The sequence below is a fragment of the Acanthaster planci genome, linkage group LG03, assembly GCF_054643075.1.
Source record: "Acanthaster planci isolate LZ-2023a linkage group LG03, COTS_SCS, whole genome shotgun sequence".
NCBI lineage: Eukaryota > Metazoa > Echinodermata > Asteroidea > Valvatida > Acanthasteridae > Acanthaster > Acanthaster planci.
The window spans coordinates 20,371,008-20,397,688 of NC_141779.1; the positions used below are offsets into that span (position 1 = coordinate 20,371,008).

A 26,681-nucleotide genomic window follows, 5' to 3' on the forward strand; every position below is an offset into this window, starting at 1 on the left:
CTGACTAACGAGCTGACCAGCTGGTTTGTTTTGCTACTGGTACTTGATAATACAACCAATGAGCACATGCATAAACGCCCACAGTCTGACACTGACAGTGTGCATGGTAGCTGATACAACGTTTACTGCGTACGTCTTAATTGGTTATGCAAACTACATTTCCTTGTCGCTTGTCGTTTCCGTGATCGTACCACCAGCGCTGACAAGCTCTGCACTCATGACTGTACTGATGGTTCGACTTACCGGTCGGCGTAACGTTACATGGTGGTAAAGGGGGTAAGGCTGATCTACTCGTGTCTGCTGTCAAGTGTCACTGTTAAGCCTATAACGTTTAACCATGTTTATTGTGCTGATATGATCAGGATTGTGCTGTAGTAGAATTATCATTTTCATTATTATTATTAGGCCCTGTAATCAAAAATGTATTTACTTATTTATTTATTATTTACAAAAAAACATGGTAGTGGGCAGGTAGGTGGGGAACCCATTCAGTTTATAAAAACTGTTCTCCCAGCCATAGGTCCTACTCCTAGGCCTAGTTAATAATACTATTTAAAGAGTGTGATAAAATATTTCTTTTTATATTAGGAAAAATAAAATTAAGTAGGGCTAGGGGCCACATATTCAAAAGGACTACCAATAAACAGTGCAAAGAAGTACATGTAGTTAGCAGTTAAGTTGAACATGTTGAAACTCCCTGTTCGTGCCATTCTCAGTGGTGCACCCATGTAACGATCTGATGATCGATCCACCTGTCATGCCTGTCATGGCATAGATAGGAGGTAAGAAAAGTAAACTGCTTTTTGTGTACTCCGTCTGGGCCCTTACTTGGACATGTTGGAATGTTTAAAAACAGGTGACTTTCTAAGTTCTGACATTGATTGATGTCCACAGACTTTCGCTGTGTTTTTTGTGAACTTAAATTTGACTGCCATGGCTGCAGTATGCTCACTGCTCATGCTACATGCACGACATACATAATGTACTTCAGGCTACATGCATGTACCGAGCGGCAGACTGCCTTGGTCAGTTGGTGATTGCCATGATTGTTATTTCACTTTTCAGGGAGCTTACCTTTCCCTAGACATGCCAGAATTTATTGGAAGAAATTTATTGCCACCTTGGCACAAGACTACGAACACTAATTTTCACAACGGACAAATTTTGACTTGCATTTGATCCCAACTCCAAGCACTGGGAGCGCAGAGAAAGCACCTGTCTGGTCGATCCGATCATATGCAAACACGATCACGACCCTAACTCCTTTAATTAGAAGTTAACAAATGCAGTTTTAAACATTTGTTATTTAACGGGTGACATTGTCAAATACCGACAGCTCAGTGTGTGTAACTTTTTTCACACAGTCCATGTACATACCGCTACAGTACAGGAACAGTAAAGGTTTTTTACATGTATAGCTTGAGTTTACAGCTTCAGCCTTCATAATTAGGGCTTGAACCAAGTGGTCAAGTGCAATCCATGCAAGCAAGGTTTGTACGATACAATCCACCCTGATATCAGACCTCAATTTTAGGTCTTGGCTTTTTTCTTTCCGGGATTACAGTGTATTGCAATAGAACTTCACCGAATACAATGCAGCAGGCTGCTTTCTGATGCACAGTCGAAGAAGCAAACCCATGCACCATCTATCATACAAAGAGCAAAATGAAATTTATGTAGAGTGTACTTAGGTTTTACCTTGACCCTTCATTTCCGGTTCACCGGTCTGTGGATGGCATGAGGGCATTGACAGTTGGACCGACGATACTACAAAGTAATGTTGTATGGGCTTCATTTGTAAGGCTCGCATTATCTGTCAGTACATGTATCTGTCATTCAAAGCACTATCCCTCCACATTGGGCTCACAACATCTGAGCATGTATCCTGAAAGTGAAACATGCTCGAGATACAGGTACATGTATCTTACAAAAGTGCCATCGTGTGAAAGGACATACATGCTTGAGAGTGACCAGCCTTCCTGGAGATTTCTGCTCAATCCTTGAGATATCTTGGAGGAGGTCTAGACTAGAGTTTCTAGACCTGCACCGGTACATATACCGGTACAAGAAAATCTTCTACTGTTGAGCTAACAACTCTAAAGTCAGGGGGTTACATGAATATGAATGAGGCACAGCCGAAGGTGGAGGTAACCTGATTGTGGAGCTGAGTCTCGGGAAAACTCTCACATGTGTCTCCATGTGAACCCTTGATCTTGGCTACTGTAAGTCGCTGGTATTACCCCGGGAGCAGAATTTACGTGCACAAATCGTAGTGCACTAGCTACAATGTACGTGTACTTGCACAGGTCTGCGAGATGTTTGTGTCCATGCCAGTGACATGTTACACCCATAGTGTATGAAAGAAAACAAAATTGGCCTGTGGATAGGCCAAGACAATTCCCACTTTGAAGATTTGTTGAAAGGGCTGACTACATGTTAAATGTTGTGGTACACAGAGATGCGTAATCCTGTGCGTACATACATGTAAATGCAATAGAATGCCATAGAAATGCCATAGAAATGCCATAGAATATGGCCAACTTCTCCTCCCACCACTTTTCCACTTTTCAAGGTCAGGTCTCTCCCCTGTCCATATTGTGATATTGTGTACATGGTGCATAGTGCCTGTACTTGTGGCATTCCAGCATTGTAATTTGTACTCAAGGACAAGGCACACATGCATGACATGTTCAGCCTTGGAAGATCGCCCACACAGTACTGAGACCCACTGTCTTTTGATAGGTACAATAGGATTAGGTGTTTCATAACATAAGGGACAAGGTGCTTCTCTGGCCTCAGCAATCTCACTGGGGTTAAGAGTGGGTCAAGAATCACACAACCTCAGCCTAAATGCTGTCATGCAATGTACATGTATGTCCTTAGACTACAGTATACATGTAAACAACAAGCTGTATGTACAATGTACATGTATTCATCCTGACATTCCTGACCCAGCTGATGGGATTTATTTTTTATGGGAAATATGGAACTCTTAGGGGCAAGTTGGATTAAGGACCATATTTAGCCATACTTCGACCATACATGTACATGTAGTTCGACTAACTCTGATCGAATGCACGCAAGTCGATGATGAAGGACCAACCACTAGTTAACTAGTGGTCCTTGATTGAACCTGCCTCTGATTGAGAGTTGACCTTGGTGACTGCACATGTGGTACCTTGACCTTTATGGCCCCATGACCTGCATGTCCATGTGCATGTGTGTGCTTTGGGTATTCTTGTCCAGGTGCTCACTTCTCACAGTTGTTAGGCCCATGCACCTGTATTTGTACAGGTGCATGTACATGAATTTATAACAATTGCCATGGAGACGCTGCATGACAATTCAGCTTGCATTTTCCCCCATAGAAGAAACATTTCCTAGAAAAAGAAAATCGCCTGGCCCTACATCTGTATGTACACTGTACATGCACATGTGCACTGTACATGTTGGTTTCCAGTACCAAAATACATGTATGCACACGTGTACCATTCATGTGTATCCATGGACATCTTCAGGCTTAAAACATACCCAACACGCACTATACATGTACCGGGACCTGTGCTCAAGAACTGAAAAATGATACACTACATGTTCACATTAACTACTGTACTGGTCATGAGCAAGTGTTATTCCTCCATGGTCTAGTACAGCATACTGGTACGTGTACACACCGAGCACATGGCTGTGCATGAATGTGTACATTTACTTGGTATTTGTTGACCTTGACAGAACTAAATTTACTAACGGATGTGGATAACGGCATTTCCCTGCACATTGACCTTTCCACAAAGTTCAGACTGAAATAACAACTGAGTTGTATAACTTCCTTTTTTGGCATTTAATTTCCTCCCTTCGTGCTCAGATGCTGTAGTCTTGGTTCAAGACGCCATTACGATACTACATGTACAATTACCCCATTAATTTACCTGTGCAAGAAATTTGAATTTAATCAACATGTGGGTACAACATGTGTCTTCTTGTTGGTAGTCAAGAAAACCATATAGTTGTCCCAGGTAATCGACACCCTGCAGAGAGTACTCCCATTACACTTTACAGAATTGACCTGCCCGTATCGTCTTTTGAGAATTAGCCCCGCCCCTTAGACAGACTTGGGATTCGTGCACTTATACCAGTATGTGGTATGCGCGATATGTACATGTACAGTACATGTATGAGTGGTTCGGTTGCAGTAGCACACAGTGGCGCATTACACTCTCGCTCTCAAAGTGTTTGCCCCAAGAGCGCACAATCCGAGTTTGTCCTTTGTTGAAGTTGAAGAAGTTGATTTTTGAGAAAATTTTTGTCACTGTGTACAAAATGTATGGATAGTATGGTTGTATGTTGGTTGAATCACACATGTTGGAGTTATGATACTTGGCTGTGATGCATGGAATGCATCTTGTGGATTTGCCTTTTGGGAATTACGGATCACTGAACAAGCTGGACATATGTACATCCTGGTGGATCACATATGTTTGAAATTTTTTTTCTCCAAGGTTTGAAGTTTCACGTAATATTCAACCACAGAGGTGAAATGCTTGGAAGTTGGATACATTAATGCTTGTGAACAGCGATGAGTCCATTAAATGCAGTGTGGAATGAATTCAAATTAATATTTACAAAGATTGTAGACATAACAATTCACCATGAAAAAAAAATGACATCAACATAAAGAGAAACTCTGCAAAAACAACCAACTACCTCCTCCCCCCCCAAAAAAATCATGAAGGTCGTGAGAAGGATGTGTGAAGTTTCTTCTGTTGCAAACTGTATACATGAGGTACCCCTACATGTAATAAGGGGGTACATATGCTTGCATGCCCAGTGATGTGGACTCACTCATAGGATATCCACTTGTTACCCTGGGGGCTGTTTATACACTTCCATTGTGCAGTGAGCTGTCAGGATAACAGCTGTAGCTTTTATTCAAACACAGGTCAACAGATTGGGGTTGTGTGGCAGTTTGCACCATGGACATGCTGGTACATGTATGCACTTATGGTATTGCTTGTGCATACATGTACATGTACAGTAACATCCATGTGCATGTACATGTACAGTGTGGTCATACATGTGCATGTACCATGCATAGTCACACCTTGTTCCTTGCTCTTTGCGTACATGTACATATAAGTCTCATGTATACTGTGATTAACTACATGTACACTGTGCATATTGTGCCTGTTCAAGAATTTGTTTTTCAGAATAACTTTCATCAATTGTTACAATAACAGACAGACACGTACCGGTACATGTACATTTACGGTATGTGGACAGTATATGAACCAAAGATCGTACGGTGCTGCGTACTTGCGCAAGATGTAGAACTTCGCCTTGAATACACATAAAACGTTGTAGTCGCACGGGTGCCGTTTGGGTTAGACTACGCCTGCACAGTGCATGTTAATGCACCGGCACAGGCGCTGCGACAGGCACGCACACCTGGTATGCCAGTGCCAAGCATTAACGTTCACACTCGAAAGGCGCCTATGGTGGTAACACCTTTTTGGCAGAGTTTTCCATCTTACGCTGCATAGGGGGGCTATACTATCTTTGGTGTGAAATGGGAGCTTCGATACATGTACCGGTACATGTTCATCATACATGTAAGTCCGATCCCTTATACGCTTAATCTGCCTTCGGAATAGGATTCAATGTGAGAAAAGTTAGCATCGTTGGAGTTGGTGAAGGATTGAGGACAGTTAGGGTAATGGCTGTAAGACAAACAAGGTGTCAGACTTATGAGATGGCAGACATACAGTTCATGTATCCACGCATGGACAGAAATCAAAGTAAATTTAAGTGTTGGACCTACATGTACATGTACCGGTACATGTATGTATGAGGCATCAAACCTCAATGTAACGTACATGTGTGGGGCCTTTATTTGGTTGAAGATGTGATTTTGTCCAACTTAATGGTACATACATGTACATGTATGTGGTGTTGGACTTACTGTTGGACTTGCACGTAAATGTATGTGCGACCTGACATGTTTTAACATAGGGGGCGCTGTAATTCAGCTGTCAGGTGATCAGTGAACATCTGGTGGCCGGCGCACTGCCGGTGGTGGTTGTGAGCTTTAATACACGGATCTGTTTCAACTCTTTCATCATTCTAAATGAGACTTGTGCTTGGTGATTATGTACCGGTAATGTACAGACATTTTTTTCTTGTTATAGCCCTAATATTCACAGACTCCTCTAATTTTCAATCTCTCTTTTCCTTCACCTTGGACGCTAGAGTCAGTGGCAATACATGTACCGGTACAAGCTGGCGGAAACTTCTGGGTGGGGGGGGAACCCGGGAGTGCACACATGTACCACTTTTTAGCAAGTTTAGTGTCAACATTTCAAAGAAGTGGCAGGGGGTGAGGTGATGTGCGGACATCCCATAGACTTCATGCCCGTGGTTAGAGTTACCGGTAGCATGACTTGACGGCATCCCTCCTTACTTATCAAAGTACATGTACATGGTCATACATATTCTCATACATGTACATGTACAGGAGTATGTACAGTACATGTACACGTATAGCCCACTTTTTGTTCAGATGCAGTGTGTGACTACACATATACGGTACATGTATGAATGCGTCGTCATGACGTCTCTGCCCAATTTCCTTTCTTGCTTAAGTTTTTTTTTTTTCATTCGAGGTGAAACAGCTAGTATTGGTACACACTTTGTGTGACTTTTGGCTTGCCGGACAGCATACATGAAGAGGTTAAAGTACAACCGAGTCACTCAAAAATGGAAAGATTACTCAGCGATTACCAGCGTTTAAACAACTGAACACCGTGGGAACCTGAGCCCAGTTTTGCACCACACCCAGTGTTTCTCACGACAACCGAATTCTGGTACCGGTACATGTACTCTGATACATGTATGTTGCCATTGCTTGCACTGCTGTGGCTGCAAAGCAGTCTTTGCAGTTTGAACTGTAACGGTCATAGTGGTAGAGTGATTCACTGGGTGGTATACCAGTACCTGACTCCACAGGTAGTTCCTCAAAAGCAAACAGACCTTTGCTTTCAGTCTGCATCACTCCCTACCTGCTTATTTCTAGAACAAACACAGTTATCAAGACACCCAGGGAGCTCAAAGTGGAGTAGTGCACAGAGTTGGGTAAATTAACGAGCTGAATTTTGTCCCAAAATAAAAAAAAACTAGTGTAGTATGCAGAATTGCTTGCCCACAGATACATGTACATATGTACGTACAGGTCTCAGGTCAATAGTAGGTCTTCCCATCAGGGGTGAGGTATGTCAGGATTTTTCCAGATTTGAGGATTATTTTTATCATGATCTGACTTTACCTTCCTGGTGTCTTTATGCATACGTTTTTATGGTAGGGATGCCCTTAAGCAAACTTTGACCCAGCACTGCTGGGCAGCCATGATCAAACCCTTTGGTGATTATTTTGTGGCTATTTCATTTCCCCCCAATCTCACCGGTGTCCCATATGTACTGGTATGTGTTTTTAATTGATGAAATGAAATGTCAAGGAGTTATTGCCTCTGAGAGACAGATCCCTATGTACACGTACCGGTATCATAGGTACACACAGTACCTATTTAACCCTAACCCCTCAAGGGTGTATGTAAAACCATATTGAAAGTGGAGGATGGAGGACCGTTAGGTTTAATTTCCTTACAAAATTTTATATTTTTACAGGTCGTATACCGGTACACTGTTGGTCTGCATCGCTGATCGAAAAAATGACGACCCTTCAGTACAGTATTATTGTGATGCTGTGCAAACCCCAAACATGCAGCCAACCTTTTTAGCTGCTCGTGGAACACCCCGGCTAGCCTGAATACCTTCGGACCCACTTCCAGGCCTGTGCACATGCTGGACAGAGACGAGGAGAGTTCTTAGAGTTGAACCTCGAAATTTTCAGCTTGATATGTAATTACTGCCCTTAGTGATCCTACTGTGTGGCCCATCCTTTTTGTGTGATACTCTCAACTTTCTATCACAGTCGCATCTCTTTGTCGTTTGTTTCGCCGCCTTCATCATTTCATCCAGATTGGGATACTTTGTGGTTTACCCTCTTTCATCTCTCTCGTGTGTGAAACTTCCCCCTTGCCTTCTGCACACCGCGCCCACGAATCCCTTCCCCACACACTCACACGCCCACCATGACAACATTTGCCGTGCCCAAAGTGACACTAGACTTGCCCCAGTCTTTTGGGCACATCCGTTCCAGCAGTGACTCCAACCTCCTTGAGAGGCGGAACTGTTTTGAGGACAAAGACTATGGGGACGACTTACCCGATGAACTGTATGGACACCGACCCGATACCGAGGGAGGGGTGCTGGAGCCGGAGAAGACAGAGAGGTAATGGTTGCTTGGAATGAAATGATTTGAACAAAAATTAAAAAGCAAGGCCACATAAAAGTAATTCCCGGCTTCTCATCAGATCTTGTCAATAGGTTCAATGAGACATGTATTTGTTTCACCCTGAAGTAGTTACGGTAACTTTGCCTCCAATACTAAAATTTCAAATTGAATGAAAATTAACCTTCAGTTTCTGCCAGCAAGTATTGGCCTGGGAATGTTTTAGTTTGGACAATCAAGAGAGTTTGAAGAAATCAAATCGCTGGTTTAACGTCTTTGGAGTAAACTTTTGATCAGGCTGCGCGTCATCCTACTACCATCCAGGCTACTGAGTGAGATCCCGTCTGCTTGCAGTACTATTATAATGGAAAAACTTAACGAATAAAATTTTGCTTTGACATTCAGTGGATGGGGGTATTTTATTTGTACCATATTAAATTTTTTGATAAATAAAGAAAAAGAAAATGGATCCTGTACAGATTTTCAAATGTGGGCTGTGATGAAAATCCTAGAATTATTTTTATGTAGCCCATGGCTGAGTGAAAAGGTTTGTTGTTCAGGAGTTCCTTTTAGTCAAGAGGAGGCACATGTATAAAGTGAATTGCATTGCTTACCTGTACCATATGGAGCTATTAAACACAAGGAGTCAGCACATGCAGAGATCAAAAGGGTCAATGATGGCCACCGTGCTGCAAGGACAAAACAAACTCTGCGCCGCTTGCGGGCTACAAGGAATGCTCGGAGTTGCATTTGCAAAGGGTCGTGGGTACCACGCATGTCTGTAACACTTCCGAATGTTCAACATGGCCGCCTTGAGACGGAAACCATCATTATGAGAGACTTAAATTTTGATAATTTTAGTGACTGTTCCGATATTCCAGTGACAATGAAAGTATGGTTATGTCTTTATATCCCAAAAACGTCTCTCTTAACAATAAACAGAATTACTACCTGTCACTAATACAAGCTCTCCAAACAATACACACAAGAAAACTGAGCGAATGTACATGTAGCTGGTCCAGAGGAAAATAAAAAAACACCAAAAACATGGGAAGACTCATTGCCCTTTCTGTCATTGTCCACAACTGTCTCGGCATGAAACCTCACCACGTTGTCAAATGCATTCCTGCGGCATGTTTCCACCCTCTTTTAACTGTAGGAACCACTTGGATTGCGACTTACATTTATGATATAAATATTGCAGTTCATTTTTTGGGTTTTCTCTACCGCCGGAAACGCAAAATGCCATAACTGACTTTAAAATCTCTGACTTTTGCTATATAACCACCGCTGATTTGGATTTTTCGAGCGCATGTGCGGAGATCACTCGCTGACTCCTGAGGACTACTGAAGAGAACTGTGCATCCTCTCCGTGGATCTTTGCCACCATTTATTTACTCCAGTATGCCGCAGCGAAACATGGCGAGTGTGTGGGTTACCAGCTACCTGGCAGTGGCGATCACTGTGTACAAAGAATGTCTAGGGTCTTCAACACTGGGGCCGGTAACCGCACCTTGCCTGTGGAGCTGACCGGAGCAGTTAATCGGATTGTGGTCTGTGGGGACTTCGTTCTTACTCCTTGTGTTTAATAGCTCCATGCCTGTGCAATGTACATGTATACATGTACCATTATTTTCGGAATATAAGTCGCCCCCGTGTATAAGCCACAGCATGTAAAATTTAGCAAATTGAGATTTAAAGCCAGTGTACTGTATAAGCCGCACCGGCGTATAAGCCACGCCGCAGTGCTGACGATCCAACTACGAAGGTCATCGTGCTGCGTGCTGAAGCACCAGTACAGTGTTTACAGTACTTCAACTACATGTGCAATATGAAAGTATAAAGCAAAATAGGAATGAGTGTCACCATAAAAAGTTAATTTTAAGTCCTCAAATGTAATATTTTTTGCTGGCTGGATGGTGGTCCCCCATGGGCCCAGCGTCAGCTCTTGCCTTTTTTTTCCAGTGGCCAGCAAAAGTGATGCGGTCGGGGACGTACAATAAAATCTTTGTAACTCAAAGTCAGTTAGGTCAAAAGATCATTTTTATCTCGTTGGTGGACTATCTCTCACTACAAGAGCAGGCTTTTAGAAAAAAAAAACCTCTGTAATTGTCCACAGCACTACATGTACCTGTACATCTGATTATCTCGAGTTTTTTGTGATGCCAATCAAACAAACACCGCCAAATCGTTTCAAAAATGAAAAATCCATTGTACATGTATATAAGCCACAGAGATATTTTTCAGCATGAGAATCAACGTACAGTATAAGCTGTGGCTTACATTTATGTTCCAAAAATAACAGTATACTCATGTTGAGCTAATTCATGTGCTAAGGCCACATCTGAATCACTCCACTGTGACTTGAAACGACAAATGACTGTAGGAACTGGCTATGGCCACTAACCATGGACTCGGTGCAATTCCTAGCCACAGTCAAGTAATTTGGACATGGCTTTAGCAGAGATCAGCCGAGGGGAATTAGTCACAAGACATACATGTACAGTACATAAACATGTATACATGGGTATGCGCTGCAGGACTTTTGGGTGGTAATCTCATTTGGCTCCATGAGTATTTTCTCTGTGTGGTCTACTCCTGTTCTCAGCACAGTTGTAGATCCAAATAATTGGCCCCCATGGGAGCCAACTTTGTCATGTGCTTTCAATTTTCATTGAATACTGCTGCAGGGAACTGTTTTTATGTTTTTTAATGCGTACAATAAGCACTCACTGTACATGTACATGCACAAACTACTAAGATGTACAGTAACGGAAGTCTGAAAAGTAAAATTTGTATGAAAGTGGAGTCTCGTGTGGTGGCCCAAAAATGTACAGTTAAGGCCAGTGTTTACCGGTATGTAAGGCAAATGTGAAAACGAAGCGAACTTTGAGGTCACAAAATATTTGCAGCAAAGTTTGCGTTGAGTTGGCATGCGAATTCCCTGCGCCAGTGTTTGATCAGCCGTCACAAACTTGTGTTCACATTTGCCGGAGTGGCAACTATGAACCAACCTTTAGATGCAATTTGCAAAATTCTTGTGATATATGTGTAGGTAAAATGAAGATAACCTGTTCTTGGTCAGTGTGTGGTCAGTATTTGGATTAATGCTTTACGCGTGTCTGCAGATGTGCCAACTTTATACAGGAGGCAAAGGATTGCTTCTCCTCATCTGTTTATACCAGATTTTTTTCTCTTAATTACATCTGCAGCGACCAAGACACAGACTCAGATTTGCAAGACCTTGCCGGAGAGTTCCGATCACGGCTTAACAGCAAAGGCCACCATGCATCCATCACTGACAGACTACATGAAGAACTCACTAAGGCAAAAGAGGTACAAACCAATCTCACATGCATGACGTGTAATGACGAGCTAGGAGACTTCATTTATCTTCATTGTTTCTGCAAGTAAAAGACAACGCTTCTCACTCTTCTCCAAAAATGCTAGTTGGTTCCTCTAGGTGGTGACAAAGACTGGTTACGACTGACACAAATGACATTGACACTATCTGAATGATCCTGATCAGTGTAAGTCCCAGCCTGCACCACATTGAGGGGACAGTTTCTTACGGCAGGCAATTTCGGACCAGATTGTGGTATCTTCCGTGCTTCTCCACCAAGATTTGGCTTTATGCCACAACCCAGTGACTCCAATGGGCGCTCGTGTCACTTCTAGCTTGAAAACACAGCTGTTGAATGCAGTTTGTGCTCAGACATCCACGTATGTGTAGCTTTATTTTTGAATGTTGTCATGTGCCCGCATTTGCTTGCAGGCCTTGGAACTGAAGGATGAGCAGGTCTCCCAGCTGACTAGGGTACGAGAGGAGATGGACCAGGAGATCACCGAACTCACTGCCAGACTGTTTGAGGTAAGCGACTATCTCTATTTTTTCAAGCTTTTCACAAACCATACTCTTTCCTTTCCTTCTGATCCCTCTTTCTCCTGCCCAAAGGGTACAGCAGACAGCGATGAGGGCCTAGGGGACATTTCAACAAATTAGCCCTCGTACTAGGTGCCATTTTTGCAAGTCGTATCTGCATTAAGTGTGTGGCTAAGGCTTGCCCTCTGATTCTGAATTTTACATTTTCATTTACAGTACCATGCATTTTTGTTGATAAGGAAATGCAAATTAAGGGTGCTCAAACAAGTTTTCAAAACAAGGATATTCACGCATGAATTCTGTGAAAATAGGAAATTTTGAAGTGCTTTGTTTTGTGTCTCTTGATTGGTTTTGCCTGAAAACACCTGCATGTTGCAGGAACCCACCTGCTTTAAACTTGCGTCTACGTAAAGTACATGTATGTTTATTTTCCTTTTTACAGGAGGCACACATAATGGTAAATGAGTCCAATGTGAAGAGGGCTAAAGCCGAGAAGAAACTGAAAGAGGCAACAGGGAAGGTAGGGGAGTGGTTCCGTTGTGGTAACATTGGCCCCGGTACTTGGCCATGCAAACAACTTCAGAATACACAATGAGAACCAGTGCTTTTCAACCGTACAACGCACAATGTAGGGTCATGGACATATGGTTGTCTGACTTTTGGGGTCTGCCAATATATCAACATTGCCTGATTATTTGATCTTACCTATGTCACTGATACCAAACTTTGAATCATATCAAAATATCAGAAATCAAGATAGTGGGAGTGATGGCAAAAATGTGGAAAGCAAGTCAGATCGTTGACAGAATCTCCAGTCTGAATCAACAGTTGTTACATTAGTTTTGCTTTGCAAAGCGCGTGCAAGTGCTACATATTGTGCTCCTGAGTGGAAATCAAAATATCACAAAATCATAAGCACTGATCTGCCCTGCACAAATGACATCTGGGCCAATGACAGCGATCGGGCCAATTTGAAAGCCAAATCGCCAGTGCAATCACATGGCCTGACTGTCAGTGGGCGGGTAACATCTGGGTGAGTGTTACCGGTCAGGCGGCTTGTGTGCATAACGTAGCCCATTGAGAAAGGAAGAAGTGTGTTGGTGAGTAATGACTCGGTAAAACTTTCACGATCTGTTTGAACACTTGTTTGTGACTTTTGCGGCAGCAGTCTCATTCATATTGGGTGAACAAAACAGAAGTACCAGTATCATGTGGGCATTTTGAATTACGGAAGTTTGCATGTACATAATATACTGTTTTTTTAACAGTATGAAATTGTGACTTTGCATTAAGGGGAGTTCAGAGTTATCTGTTTTGAGTTAACAAGAGTTTACTGGACTGGAGGGATTATTCAATATATTGACTATACTTGGTATTTGATTTCTGATATATCAATTATTGAAAGATCTGGTATTTATGGACCCTGCTGATTTTTCAACGTTTGTTTTAATCTGTCCCAAATCATGCAAAATAGAAAACACAAAGGGTGCTGCAAACCTGTCAGTGACTAAAGTGACCAAGGTGACCTATTATTGGCTTTCAAAAGAGTGTCCCATACACATGTAAAACAATGACCACTTTGGTTGATTACAATATTGAAAATTACCGCTTTGAGACATATGCTTAGAGGTGTGCTAAATGAAATATCTCTGTTATCTTATGACTTTTTTTTGTCACTGTCTGACCGTTTGTGTCATAAAGTTGTGGAAGTGTCAATGATATCTTTTCTTGCCGCGGTTGTGGACTTGCCCAGATCGATGTTCTCCAGGCCGAGGTCCAAGCCCTCAAGATGCTGGTCTTGACGTCCACGCCCAGTAAGCCCAGCCCTCAGACGACCAGTCCCAAGAAGCGGGGCCTTCTTCCCAAGCGCTCCAAGAGCTCCCTCTCACCCAACGTCCTCAGTCACCACCGGAACCACAGCCTTCAAGGACCCATCTCCATGGAGCTCGCAGCTCCGACAACCGGGAGGGGACAAGCCGCATCCCCAGAGCCAGAGAGCCCAAAGAGAGGAGAGGTAGAGTTGTGAAAAGTCCAAGTTTTTCTGGCAAGCCAAGAACACATGTGTTTGAGAAGACTAAAGGGCAACTTTAGGCAAATCTGAAACTTTGTCAGTCTATTTAATACTGAGCTCATATTTGTAATTCTATTTTCCAAAAGTGAATAAGAAATGAAAAACTGTATTTGAAAGCTGAGAGCAGAATTTGCATTATTTGCATTATCTTTTGTGTCTATATTTTTGGAAAACTGCTTCTCATTTCTGAATTATGAGTAATAATGAAGTCAGTTATGGAATGACAAATTTTGACTTCTGCAAGGAAAAGTTTCACTGAATGTTTGAAATGGCCGACAAACTTTTTCTCCCAGAGGGAAGAATATTCCGCAGAGATGATGGAAAACTAAGTCAGTCACAGCTTCGAATGTCCCAGTGTGCAAAACAGAAGTGGCAGACTGTTTCTGCCTTGTTAAACATTTTATTATAAATGTAAAATATTTTAACAACAGTTTTAATTAAAAAGTAAGACCAAGGGGCTTTCATCAATTGAATGAAATACATACAAAGACCAGCAAGTGAGTCTTTGTATCGTATCTCTTGATGACGTCAACTAAAGGGTCAAGTTCATTCAGTCCTTGAAGAGTGGAAAATCACCAACTTGAATTAGCTCCAGCTGGGAAACTTTTAAAACGAAAATGAGAAAATGTTTTTGTTTTTTTTTCAAGAGGGATCCGACAGGGAAGTGCTGTGTCCATTAATGGTTGATTAAAAGTTTTTCCCAAGTATGAATGTTTCCTTGTCTCATCAGGCGGACCCTGTTCTCCTACGTGAGTTCCAGGCCTGGAAGGAGCATCCCACCTTCCAGCGGGAGGATCCGTTCATGGCCCGCATCGTCACCGAGGACGTCTTCCCTTGCCTCAACTTCCCCAACCGGCAGTTGTCCGAGACACTGCAGGCGTGCGTGGAGAGCTTCAGCCTCTGCATAGAGCCCCTGCCGGACAAGGGCTCACTGCCCAGGTAGGATGGGTCTGAGAATATACATTGAAATGTGGCAGCGTTGACCACTTGTGGACAGTATTGTTTTGGTCCAAAATTACAACTTTTGAAACGGCAAGATACAGGAGCAAATTTTTGATACACAGCCAAACACTGCCAATACTGACTTGTTAGAGTCATCTGAACAATATTTATACGACTTACGGCTTCTTACCACAACCTTATGTCTTGCTACACACCAGGGTGCTGACATAGAACAGTAGTTGCTGTACCAGCTGGCCTGTACAGTGACCAAGTTGAATTTCAACACACGATCCGCCTCTACAGACTTAGAGACTTGTGTTCAAAACAAATGGGGGGATTGGCATACATGTGCATGTATACATGTCCACAGGCAGTGACTTGGGGCATGCATCCATCAATGGTGCCGTTGTATGCAGACGGCCAGATTGTGTCGATACGTCCACTGATGCGAACTGTTTAATGCTTGGGGTAGGGAACATTAACCCTAATCCCCTTAGGCTCTTGCACTAGAGAGCATACTGAACCCATCATGTACTTGTCTGTGTACTTGTACATGCAGGTCACCAAATCTGATAAACTCCGACAAAGTGACTCCATTGGAGTTTGACTGATGTGGTATAGATGGGGTCTATGCAGTATAGGATGACTTGAACTTCTGCAGTACCAAACCTGACAAAATCAAGCATAGTCCAACACTTGGTTACAGCAAGCCAGACACTGCACACAATGAACCCTCTGTATCCCAACTCACACAAAATCCAACACCCTCACCCTGGGCCTTTGATACCAAGTCCAACAGAATTCAACAATAAGTTAATTGGGTATTGTACCAAACCTGCCCAAACCTAGCAAAACCTGTTGTAGGAGTTTGATGGATACTGGGCAGTTAGGGTGAAGTTACATGTATTTCAGTGCCAGTTGCCGTGCTTAATGCATTCAGAAGAGATCATCTGTGTATTTCAGTGCCAGTTGCCGTGCTGAATGCATTCAGAAGAGATCAGCTGTGTATTTCAATGCCAGTTGCTACGCTGAATGCATTCAGAGGAGATCAGCTGTGTATTTCAGTGCCAGTTGCTGTGCTGAATGCATTCAGAAGAGATCAGCTATGTATTTCAATGCCAGTTGCTACGCCGAATGCATTCAGAGGAGATCAGCTGTGTATTTCAGTGCCAGTTGCCGTGCTGAATGCATTCAGAAGAGATCAGCTGTGTATTTCAATGCCAGTTGCTACGCTGAATGCATTCAGAAGAGATCAGCTGTGTATTTCAGTGCCAGTTGCCGTGCTGAATGCATTCAGAGGAGATCAGCTGTGTCTTTATGAGGCACACTTGATCTCTGAATGTTTCACTGTGTGAAATATGTCCTCAAATTGTGCAGAAAGAAAGAAAACTGTCAGTGAGGGTGTGTAGTGGTCTGCTTTGATCTTACAGCTGTGCTGAAGCCCAGTCAGTTGCTTTTGTAATGTTGTTCTTTTTTGTATCTCATACGTGCTATTACAAATTAAAAAACACTACAAAATCTTGTAAAAAAGGCTTTTTTTCTGAATTTCTAATTGCTGGCCTGATGATAGATCTTCTCTAAAATTTCATAATATAAACATTTGATGTGTTCAACTTTTGTAAATTTTCAGCGCTAGTGCTGTTGTCACAGATTTCCCTGGAGTGGAAACTAACCTGAACGCCTAGTAATGGCATTATTAAGTACAGTAAACTCCGGTTAAGTCGGCACTCCCAGAATTCAAGAAATTATGACGACTTACGCGAATGCCGGCTTGTATTGTAAGTCGTCATTTTGCTGACTTACACGTACACATGTATTGCCTATGTACATTATAATTCCTTGCACTAATTCAATGGCTTTGATTTACCCTGGCTTATTTCTACCTCCATGGTCGATCCCAGCAAATTTGTTCTCGATTATTATCCTGCAAATTCAATAATTGATCATGTGCCCATACGAACGAAGCAAGGACGGCAAGCCACTTGCGTATCACATCACAACTCGACAGTGCAGTACATGTATGTGATACACTTACAGTACAGAAATTAGTTAAGTTCCTTCCATATAGTCTGGATACCAGACCCGATGATTCTGACTACCAGACGAATCATTATGAAGGGTTGTCCAGGAATCTTTGGGCAGGGAACCAGACTATGTTCAATAAGGCGACCCCCCTCCCCCAAATGGACAGAGCGCATGTGTGTAGCACTAGAGGGGTTACTGGTATTGATGTACTCATGCTGGCCGCGTGCGCACGATACTTGTCACTTGACACTTCTTGGCAACTGCTGCGAAGGAAACCGATACCGAAGCACGTTTTTTTTTCAGTGCCGACTTACACAAAGGAATTTTTGTGGTTTTGTGGAAAAGGGAACATGCTGACGTATACGAAATGATGACTTATAAATGCCAACTTAGCAATGAAATTTTCAATGGAAATGCATTACAGACAATTGGGACTTTTGTCAAACGGCCGACTTGGACAATATGACGGGTTATGCGATATCGACTTAGTCGGAGTTTACTGTATTTCAAGAATGAGAAATGTTGTTGACATTTCCAAACCTCAGGCGATGTGCCTTGACAGACCAGCAGCGTGCCTGTCACTATCGCATCAAGTTGGGCGATACTGATGACTGGACCAACATCTGTACCGCAGCCAGGAACAGGATCACGGCCGTGTGTGATTTCTACACATACCTGGGCTACATCAAGCAGGGACTAGTGAAAAGTGACTGTAAGTAGCATGGTTAGAGCTGTCCACATTTGTAACACGTGGCAGACCCGTTAGCCATTGCTGTATCGCATCCCTCGATTGGAAACAGTTCAACATTCGCTTGCAAATTAATTGGCCTTTTAGACAGAAATGGCCGCAGCAGTTTCATTTGACATGTACTTGCAGCTATCGTTTGTTTCTACTGGGATGGAAGTGCCAAGGTTTCTCTGTATTTCTGCTATGTTGGAATTTCTCGTTTCTTGTTTCTCTTTACAGTGCAAGAGATCTATTGGGAGATGATCAGACTACGCACACAGATGTCTCTGACCAAGTTGGGATTGCAGTAATGCACCAGTTCAACTCGGTAGTGTATTGTGAGTAGGCTGCTAGGATCAGTTGAAAGTAATCCTAAATGCAGCTAATGAGCTGGACAGATAATATGTTCATATGAGCGGGTCCAGCTGAAGCCAGTGTGAAATTCCAATACTACTGCCTTTCAATAAGTGCAGCATTTTTATCCATTCCAGTAACCTCAAAGCTCACTCGTGGGTGAGCGTCTAAACTTCAAGTGAAGCCACTCCTCAGGTCTTCGCCTTGGTTGCCAGTGTTTTTGTAGAGTCTCTAAAGTGAAAGTTACTGTGCTCAAAGTGCAGTGCCCTTAAAAAGCATGATAGAGACGACCAAAAGGTGTGTATAAGCTTGCAAAGTGAATATGTTTGAATTAAACCGTGCTCAGTCCCTCTCTGCAACGTTGACAACTTTTCGGCGTTGTTGCCTCTTGTCAAAATTTTGCCATCAGTACATTCAGATTTACATGTAGTAGATGTCAGGAGTTTCTCGTCAACAAAGCACTTACGTCAGAGTAGTGACTTTCTCAAGCTTTCGAGTTCTGGTCATGTATTTTATACAAAACATTTGCAATAACATTCATGTACAATGAAGGGCTGCTTTGGGAGAAAGGGTTGCCTTATATCCAGTATTTTGTCATGTTTAAGCATCTCAGCATTTATTTTATAAAGAAGATATTACTTGAAATTGCTGGATTTAAAATGTATACGAAAAGATTTATATGCCTCTGTATACCTATTTTGATTTGTGACATACATTGCATTTTTTATGAAATTCTTGTAATATATTTAAACAAGTATTTTGTCTTTATAGTGAGGCAATTGTGCACTGCTAGCTTTGTCATAAACAGCCAGTTTAATCTCTGTAACTTAATTTCAAATCACAATCGTCATCAACTCACAAATGAAAAAAGAGCTCACTTTGCTCAGATTTTGAGTCACCAGATTTCTTCTTTAACCACTCCGTGCCGGGATTCCTGGTACCAGAGACAAAGCAGCTGCACCTTGTAAGACCGTACTTTGAACAAAAGACCAAGCTGCTGGGAATTGCCAAATCTTCAGTACGGATTGCTGGCAGTTTCGGAGGTAATCTGTCATTATTTTGGAATAGTATGCCACTGTTAACGGTATCCCGCACCCGCGGATCATCAGCGGGGACAAAAGTGCTCCAGCACTCCAGCGATGAGCGATACAGTACCGCTCCACACTAATATGGCCACACTGGAAAAGACACGACTTCAATTAAGCAACACAATGGGCCAGTTTCGGGAATAAAGGAAATTACGCAACACTGCGCAATCTGGGCTCTCTATACTGGGCGGCAGGCCTGGCTGCAATACTCGGGTGGCAATGGAGATGGCCAGTTAGATTAGAGTAGCCACCAAACAGTCATTTGTGTGGGTGTAAACGTCCAGTAAATGAAGTAATGAATTTTTGAAGAATTTTGAAAATGGAAAATCTTCAAAATCACCCGGGAACTCATCCTGGGTATGCAAATTCCAACCCCTGCAGGAAGTGGTTAATGTGTTGTCACAGTATCAGGTATCAAACACAATCTAAATGGCTTTATCAAAACTTACCAAACACATTTTGGATAACAGTAACTAAACCTATTTTTCCCTAAGATGTTCTCTAAGCAATGAATTTATATTTATGGTTGGCATAGCTATGATAAAACACAGTACATTTTACTTATGCATGAATTGTTTATACATTGCGTAGACACTAGACAGAAAGTATTTACTATTAAAATATCTTGATATTTAGATACACATGTAGTTCATGTAGATTTTGTATTCTCTTTGAGACAAGAAAGCTGCCAAGTTTCAATCATTTCCTTCTGTGTCATTCAAGGTACCAATGTATTGTTTTTGTTAAGCCTATAAACACAGATTTTCAGAAAATTTTGAAGGGTTAAGGAAGAGCAAGGCACTGCCATGAATGCTTCACTTGAGACTTGACCTGTTTGAAAGTTGAAGGAATGTGTCAACTTGGCATGAATGCAAATTTGTGACGTCAGGTCAAACATTTTCGTGCTGTAAATTTGCAAAGGTTAAACACAATTCAACTCCAGCGAATTCTGGGGCAAATGTTTCATGACAACAAATTGGCTTTGCTTTGGCAGTTGCCTGAAGTATGAAGTGACCTTTACAGTTGAGGATTTTTGAGAATGCAGGACTTTTGAGTGCCGTAGCAGTTATGGTTAACAAGTGACTTGGCCAGCAATGCCATTTGGCTACTGCGTATGCTGTAATGTGTAGGCTTCATTTTCAAGCTGGGGTAGATGGCTCCACTGTGGTGAGTTTGAACTGTACCAAAGTGTAATGATTAATGCTCGAAGGAAAATTTGCCCTGTTTCATTGAAACTGCTGCTGTTGGACACCTCAAAACCTATTTTCCCCACTGCTCCAGGCATGGAATGCTGATTTGTATCAAACCTTTCAGCTTGTCAGTGTCACAGCCCTGAAAATTTCCGAAGCACCCACACCAAGAGGAGGGATAAATACCTGCGTTTTCTTACTGAGTTACCTCAGGGTAAACATATGGGACCATTGAATTCACCTCAACCGTCAGATTCCCTGGGTGTTTCTTGTATGAAATATTTAAGTAGTGTGAGATTTACAGGCATAACTTAGTACAGCACAGTGATTGACAAAATGTGTTCCTGTGTCTGCTGGACACCATAAGAGCTTTGTGGACAGTGTCATTGTTGGGGATCTGTGATTACAGACGGAAAGAAATGTACTAGGGAGTGAAAATGCAGCATGCTTTTGGAGAAGTCTGGCGTCAACAACGGTGCATTCTGTGAAAGTGAATGGGTAGAGTACTGCTTGACAAACTTGCTAGAGACCAAACTTAAATGTCAAGTTGTTAGTGTTTCTTCCTTTCCCTACCCCCGTTTGAGTATTGTTTATTCGCTTCCTTGCTCTGAGACCTTTTTACATGCAGTTAAATGCCTTTGACGGGCACAAAGATGTTGTTTATAAATTTGTTTACAACTGTTGTTCAATAGTTACTGCAATTTTTAAGAATTTAATGCAAGCATTATTTGCCACATTGGCAAGTTTAAGATTGCCTATGCCCAATCAGATGCCAAGCTCTTGTGACTGAGAAGTAATTGATTGTTGATTGTCATGTTGAAAGTCAGCATTAATTTGTATTTTAATTTAGAAATTTTAGTGAATTTTTTCATCGTAAGTGTACAGGAGAGGCTTTGGAAGAAATGTGTACACGTACACGAATTTTTAAGGGAAACTCATCTTCAATTTGCATCAGAGGTCAACTTTGCACCTAGATGATAAAGATAGTGCCTCCCTTTCAGCACTTGAGTTGGTCAACTGCAAATTTCTTGTTCATTCAACCACTATTTGATATTCAATAAATTGAAGTAGCTTTTACAGTATTGCCAGTTTTATAAAATTCACTTTGTACTCAGTAAAGAATGGATATTTTGTAATATTGTTTAAAAGGCGATACAGTTATCTTTTTCTGGTTCTGAACTTGCGTGAGCATGAAAAACCACACCAGGACTTCTGGCTCCCAAGTATTACATGAAAATAGTGTTGTCTTCAGTCTTTATGTTGTAAGTCCAGCACTAGGTTACTTGAGATAGTTGATATTATAATTTTTAGGTGCGTCAGACATTTTACTCTGACACAGTAATGGTTTGTGAGCAGAGGAACAGATTCTGTCTGAAAGTGTCATCTGAAAAAGAGTGTAATGTGAATGAATAGCAAACTGAATAATCTATCCTCATGCTGTAAGTCTACAGTTGCTTTTAATATCTTGGCGAGCAAACTTAGTGTTTAATACACAGCTACTCACACTTCAAAACGCAAAGCCCCATGGCACTCCCAGTACTAATGAAGATGCCAGGGCATCTCCAGATTTAAGACTTGCAAAACTAGTTTTATACAAAATAGTGTTACCAAATTATCTATGTTATTTGCTGATGAAATATATTTTAGAGCTAGAGTACATGTAAAGAACAGAACAGAGTTACTATTATGTGAAGTATTTGGACCTCTTATACAGTACGCTATATTTTGATAGTTTGTAAGTATTTTAATTATGTTTTAACTGAAGAGTTCGGAGTACAAAAAAATGAAATGTGTATCAAATTTATGCAGTGGAGAAGAGAAAGAAGAAAACATTGGCTGGTTGGGACTCTATTTTTAAATCAAAGGTCGCATTGGGTGCGTACAAATGTTATGTTTCCTTACCCAGGTATTGCATGTCACTGTTCTGATAGAAATGAGAGACCTGCTGTAACTTGTTCGTTATAAGTGTCATTCTTTCGGTTGCTACATGGTGGCCCTATCGCCCCTCTTTCCAAAAAAAAAAACCCTGTCTTTACTTTCATTAATGAAATGAAGTTTTAATGGTTTTGCAAACTTAAGCTGAGAGAAAAGATGGGGGAAAAAGCTTTAAATTGATGTGTGTTATCAACGCCTTAGAAACGTGTGAGTATTTTTCCTGTTTTTCTCAAGTGGCATTAGTTATCATTGTAGTCCACATGACAGCTTATTCATTGCCGTCTGCAGCCAAAGGCATCTTCCTCCGTGACCCAACGAGCCTAATAATACATGTAGTGGGTTTGAAAGTTAGGCGCCTGTCAAAAGAGGGCGCTGTTCATGTCTTATTGAAGAGTCTTTTCTGGTGCAGCAATTTACATGTATTTCATACCTCGTGGTTTTGAAAGAGTACTGGTATTTGTATGGAATTAGATGTGAAGCGCTGTTGAGTAAAGCAGCCTTCAAGATTTTAATTGAATATCTTTTCATTGTTTTTAATTCTTAGTCGGTTACTTTTTAATCTGTGATTTGAGTTTTTAGTGTTTTTTCTTTCTACCACCTGTAACGTTAATGCTTCGCTGTTACTTTGAAAATCAGTTTTCAAGAAAGCATTGCAAGAAAAACATGATGTCATGATTGTAACAATTTGATGCACTTCAATCTTAGTTTTATTCCCAGTTATTTCCTCACGCTTTTTATTCAACAACTCCGATGTATTGACAGACGCGGGATTTATTTATGCATTTGTGGATATTAAACCAAACACTAAAAAGGATGGATCTCTCTTGCTATGTCATTATTTTGTGTCATTTTCCATCATTAATACATTAATCTGAACCTGGAGTGTTGGTTAAAGTAACATTGAAAAATACGACAACCCCCCCTTAAAAATTGTTGCTTGATAAATTTATGTTACTCATTTGCGAATGGAATGGACGGCATCCTCCTATTTGCATGGATGGCCCAACTTTGGAGACGTACCACCTTTGGTTTGTGTCCGCAGACCTTACCTCATGGTAGCATTTGGTATTCTGTTGTTTTCAATTTGTAGGTTATACCTGTGTGAGATTTAAAAAAAAATACTGAATTATTCCTTTGAACTGACGGCCAGCCATAGTTCGCATGTCCCCTAGCGTCACTCGTAAACCAAATGACTTTTTTTCACATGGGGGGGGGTTGACTAGAATAAAGATTATAATCTTGGCTCCGGAGGATTTTTTTCTCAAACAGAAATAAAGTCAACTGTTTCAATTCAACGAGAAGCTTCCACACGAGGCGTGCGAAATGAAATCTCCTCTGATGACAGGTGGTGTATCCCCTAGTTGTCGGTTGTTTAATTCTTAAAACAAAACAAAAAACACGCACCCCCGCCAGTAAAAAGTCGGGTAACTACTATACTTGGATCAAAGTGAAACAGGGTTGGTTAAACCCACTCAATTCATTTTTGTGTCTCAAAAATATGCTGTTAGATAAAAAATTATGTTCTTCTGCAGAAGTTACACTTACAGCTGCTTCTCTGCAACCTGCGCCGTACATCCTAAGTAGTGGCACCCCCGATAAAGCGGCGGCCTGAAAGGCAGTGTGTGAGTTAACTGGCATGGCTTTGGTATGCGTACTTGTACGCGTGCTAAAAGCCGCAGCCACAACTTTCCGACGCGGCCGTCTGTGCATCGATGACAACTAGCAATGCTATGCTGGTTCGTACCATAGGGACTATACTTAGGCGCATAAACAGCTGATGATCTGCTGCCCAAGTTTGCTGGACGTTAAACGTTCGTGAAGCGAGGCCCAGTCGCACGGGCCTTTTTATTTCTCTTTATTAGTTAATCATGGGAACTTCAAACGCAGTTTCCCAAATACCAGCTCCAGTGTTCACTGTAAAATAAGCAAGTGGTAAGTTGGCACATGGAGGAAGGAATAGGCACGTACTGGACTTTTTAATTACAAGTTGGAAGAAAACGTACGTACGGAAGTGATGTGTAAAATCTGTAGCTGAGTGCTTATATTTCCGACAGTTATTTGTTCATTATGCTCGACGTTGTTGTTCCACTTTCAGGTTGGCGTAGGCCGCCTAGGCCTGTATATTTCACAAAGCTTCATGTACATGCATAGGCATGTAGGTAAGCACTTCAACACTTGTTCAACCAGTATAACAGAGTGGTAGGCCTCCATCCCACATTGTCCTGGTTTGGATGTCTTCATTTCAACTGACGTCCAGAGTATAAACATGATAAAGTCCTCCTGCCGTAGCGAAATTTTTTTCAACGGTTTTTTCTCACATTTTACTTTGCGGAGGCAGCTCAAATGTCATTCACAAGTGCCTTGTACTTGTAGGCCTATCCCAAATTCCTGTGTTGAAATTACAAAATTTGCACCGGACAACGTTTTGCAGGAATTTTGCAAAACTCCACACTTTCAGTCGCGATTCATGAACGATCTACGTTCGTCTAGTACTAGTCCGCATTTGTGCATGTGCAAAATGACCTCCAAGCTCAGCCCACATTCTGTCAGTTATGTTGTCTAGAGCTACATGTACATGTAGGGCTAGGTCTTTGCTCCATTGGAAATGCTTGGAGACGTGCAGACAACAGACCCAGCCATGCATAGCTTTTGGAAGCCTGTTTCGGACACGGTTTATCTGTGAATTCTTCATGCCCACAGCTCCTCCGCGCATGTATGAGAGGCAGTTGGTTACTATGCATTTCATGCATGTGCAAATCATGGCAAGTACGCATACAGGTACTAGACGAATGTAGATCGTTCATGACGAAAAGCGTCGAGTTACGCTAAATTTCCTGCAAAATACGTTGTCCGTGGGCGTATTCAGTAATTTCAACACAGCATTTATGGAATTCAGGAAACAAGACACTTGTGAACAACATTTGAGCTGTCTTCACCAGGTACACATGTGACAAAAACCATTGTAAAAAATGTTGCATTGTAGGAGAACTTTTATACCCCGGACGTTAGTCGCAATGCAATGTAGTCGACGTCCAACCTGGGCTAGCCTACATGTGTCTGTGTCACGTGTTATGTGATAAGCCTTACTGCATGATGAGTGATTTTGAATGGTAGACAGGCACTGTGGGAAGGAAAAAAGGGCACTGTTAAAGCCTCTCTGGGCCTACATGTTCTACCGTTGTGCAAAACCAGCAATTTGGGATTTGCAATCCGCCCAGAGCTGAAGTGCACCCTCACCAGGCTAGCAATGGCAAAAGATAGACTACTAGGCTATTTTTCCAACTGGGTTCTTGCACGCGTACATGGCATTCGGCATGCACGTGAAAATCATTCATTCCAGGCTAAATTCATGGCCTGTACTCAGCGTGCTCTGTGTCAAACGTGCATAAACGTGCACACCTATGCTGTGAGTTCATACCAAAGGACTGTCAATTTCATTTCAAAACGCGCCCTCTTTTGTTCCTGCTTGGAGCTGATAAGGCTTGTCAGTAAATCTACACAGTTATGAAATACCGGTACTAGTCCATTTACATCACCCAACGGGCGAGAGGTCCTTACTTTTTTACAGTAAGGGTTTCATACACAGACATTGCTCATTTTTCCTGTCGGTGACATATCAGCCATCTTTTGTCCGTTATTCTTACATGTACAAAGCACTGACCCAATCATTCTGAACCTGTCATTTGTTATGGTTGGTTTTATGTGCTGGCATTATGTAAATATTTGATTCATACTTTGAATTCGTGTAAGCCAATAGGCCTAACCCTTTTTCCCCTTTTAACCCTGTATACTTGTGCTCCCTGGTGCATGATATTTATTTGTTTACACAAAGGAAGTCGGCCTAGATGTAGTACCGGTAGATGACTTCCTCAATATTTGTTTCGTCGTTTTCTGACTTGTACATGTATTTGTGCATCTTTGTTTGATTTATGCTGATTCATGAAGCACCTCTGGCAAGACAGGGAAAAGAAGACTTTATAAAATATTATTTTCATCTCTGAGCATTTAGCCTCAATGGTATCAAGTCTGGCGCTGTACTGCAAGTGCTGTTTTTGGGCATGATCAGTGAATCCCCTGTGCATGTGCCTGTACATGTACTCGTATGTGTACATGATGCACACAG

At 41.8% G+C, this 26,681-nt stretch overlaps 2 protein-coding genes across 7 annotated transcripts in view; both read left to right on the plus strand.

Moving 5' to 3' along the window:
* LOC110991067 (guanine nucleotide exchange factor for Rab-3A-like) lies at window positions 1-23,372 on the plus strand. Its single transcript, XM_022256178.2, has 9 exons — window positions 1-276; window positions 7,677-8,343; window positions 11,556-11,679; window positions 12,119-12,214; window positions 12,669-12,746; window positions 13,980-14,240; window positions 15,028-15,236; window positions 17,810-17,976; window positions 18,232-23,372. Exons 2-9 carry the CDS (start codon window positions 8,144-8,146, stop codon window positions 18,300-18,302), a joined length of 1,206 nt encoding a protein of 401 aa, XP_022111870.2. The 5' UTR covers window positions 1-276; window positions 7,677-8,143; the 3' UTR covers window positions 18,303-23,372.
* A 916-nt stretch (window positions 23,373-24,288) lies between these two features.
* The window catches only part of LOC110990965 (uncharacterized), a 33,884-nt gene continuing 31,491 nt past the window's right edge, over window positions 24,289-26,681 (plus strand). The window contains exons 1-2 of one of the 6 annotated variants that reach the window (XM_022256049.2): window positions 24,289-24,490; window positions 24,654-24,717. The gene's annotated coding sequence lies outside the window, so the exon portion shown is untranslated. Of the gene's footprint in view, window positions 24,558-24,653; window positions 24,718-26,681 lie in introns of all 6 variants that reach the window. The other 5 variants (XM_022256033.2, XM_022256054.2, XM_022256059.2 and 2 more) reach the window with 5 other exon arrangements.

What these genes read in the sequence shown, in the direction of transcription:
- LOC110991067 (XM_022256178.2), top strand. Translation starts at nt 8,144, where the DNA reads ATGACAACATTTGCCGTGCCCAAAGTGACACTAGACTTGCCCCAGTCT. An exon ending in AGAGCCCAAAGAGAGGAGAG is followed by an intron (nt 14,241 to 15,027) that starts GTAGAGTTGTGA and finishes TTGTCTCATCAG; the next exon opens with GCGGACCCTGTTCTCCTACG. An exon ending in GGGACTAGTGAAAAGTGACT is followed by an intron (nt 17,977 to 18,231) that starts GTAAGTAGCATG and finishes TTCTCTTTACAG; the next exon opens with TGCAAGAGATCTATTGGGAG.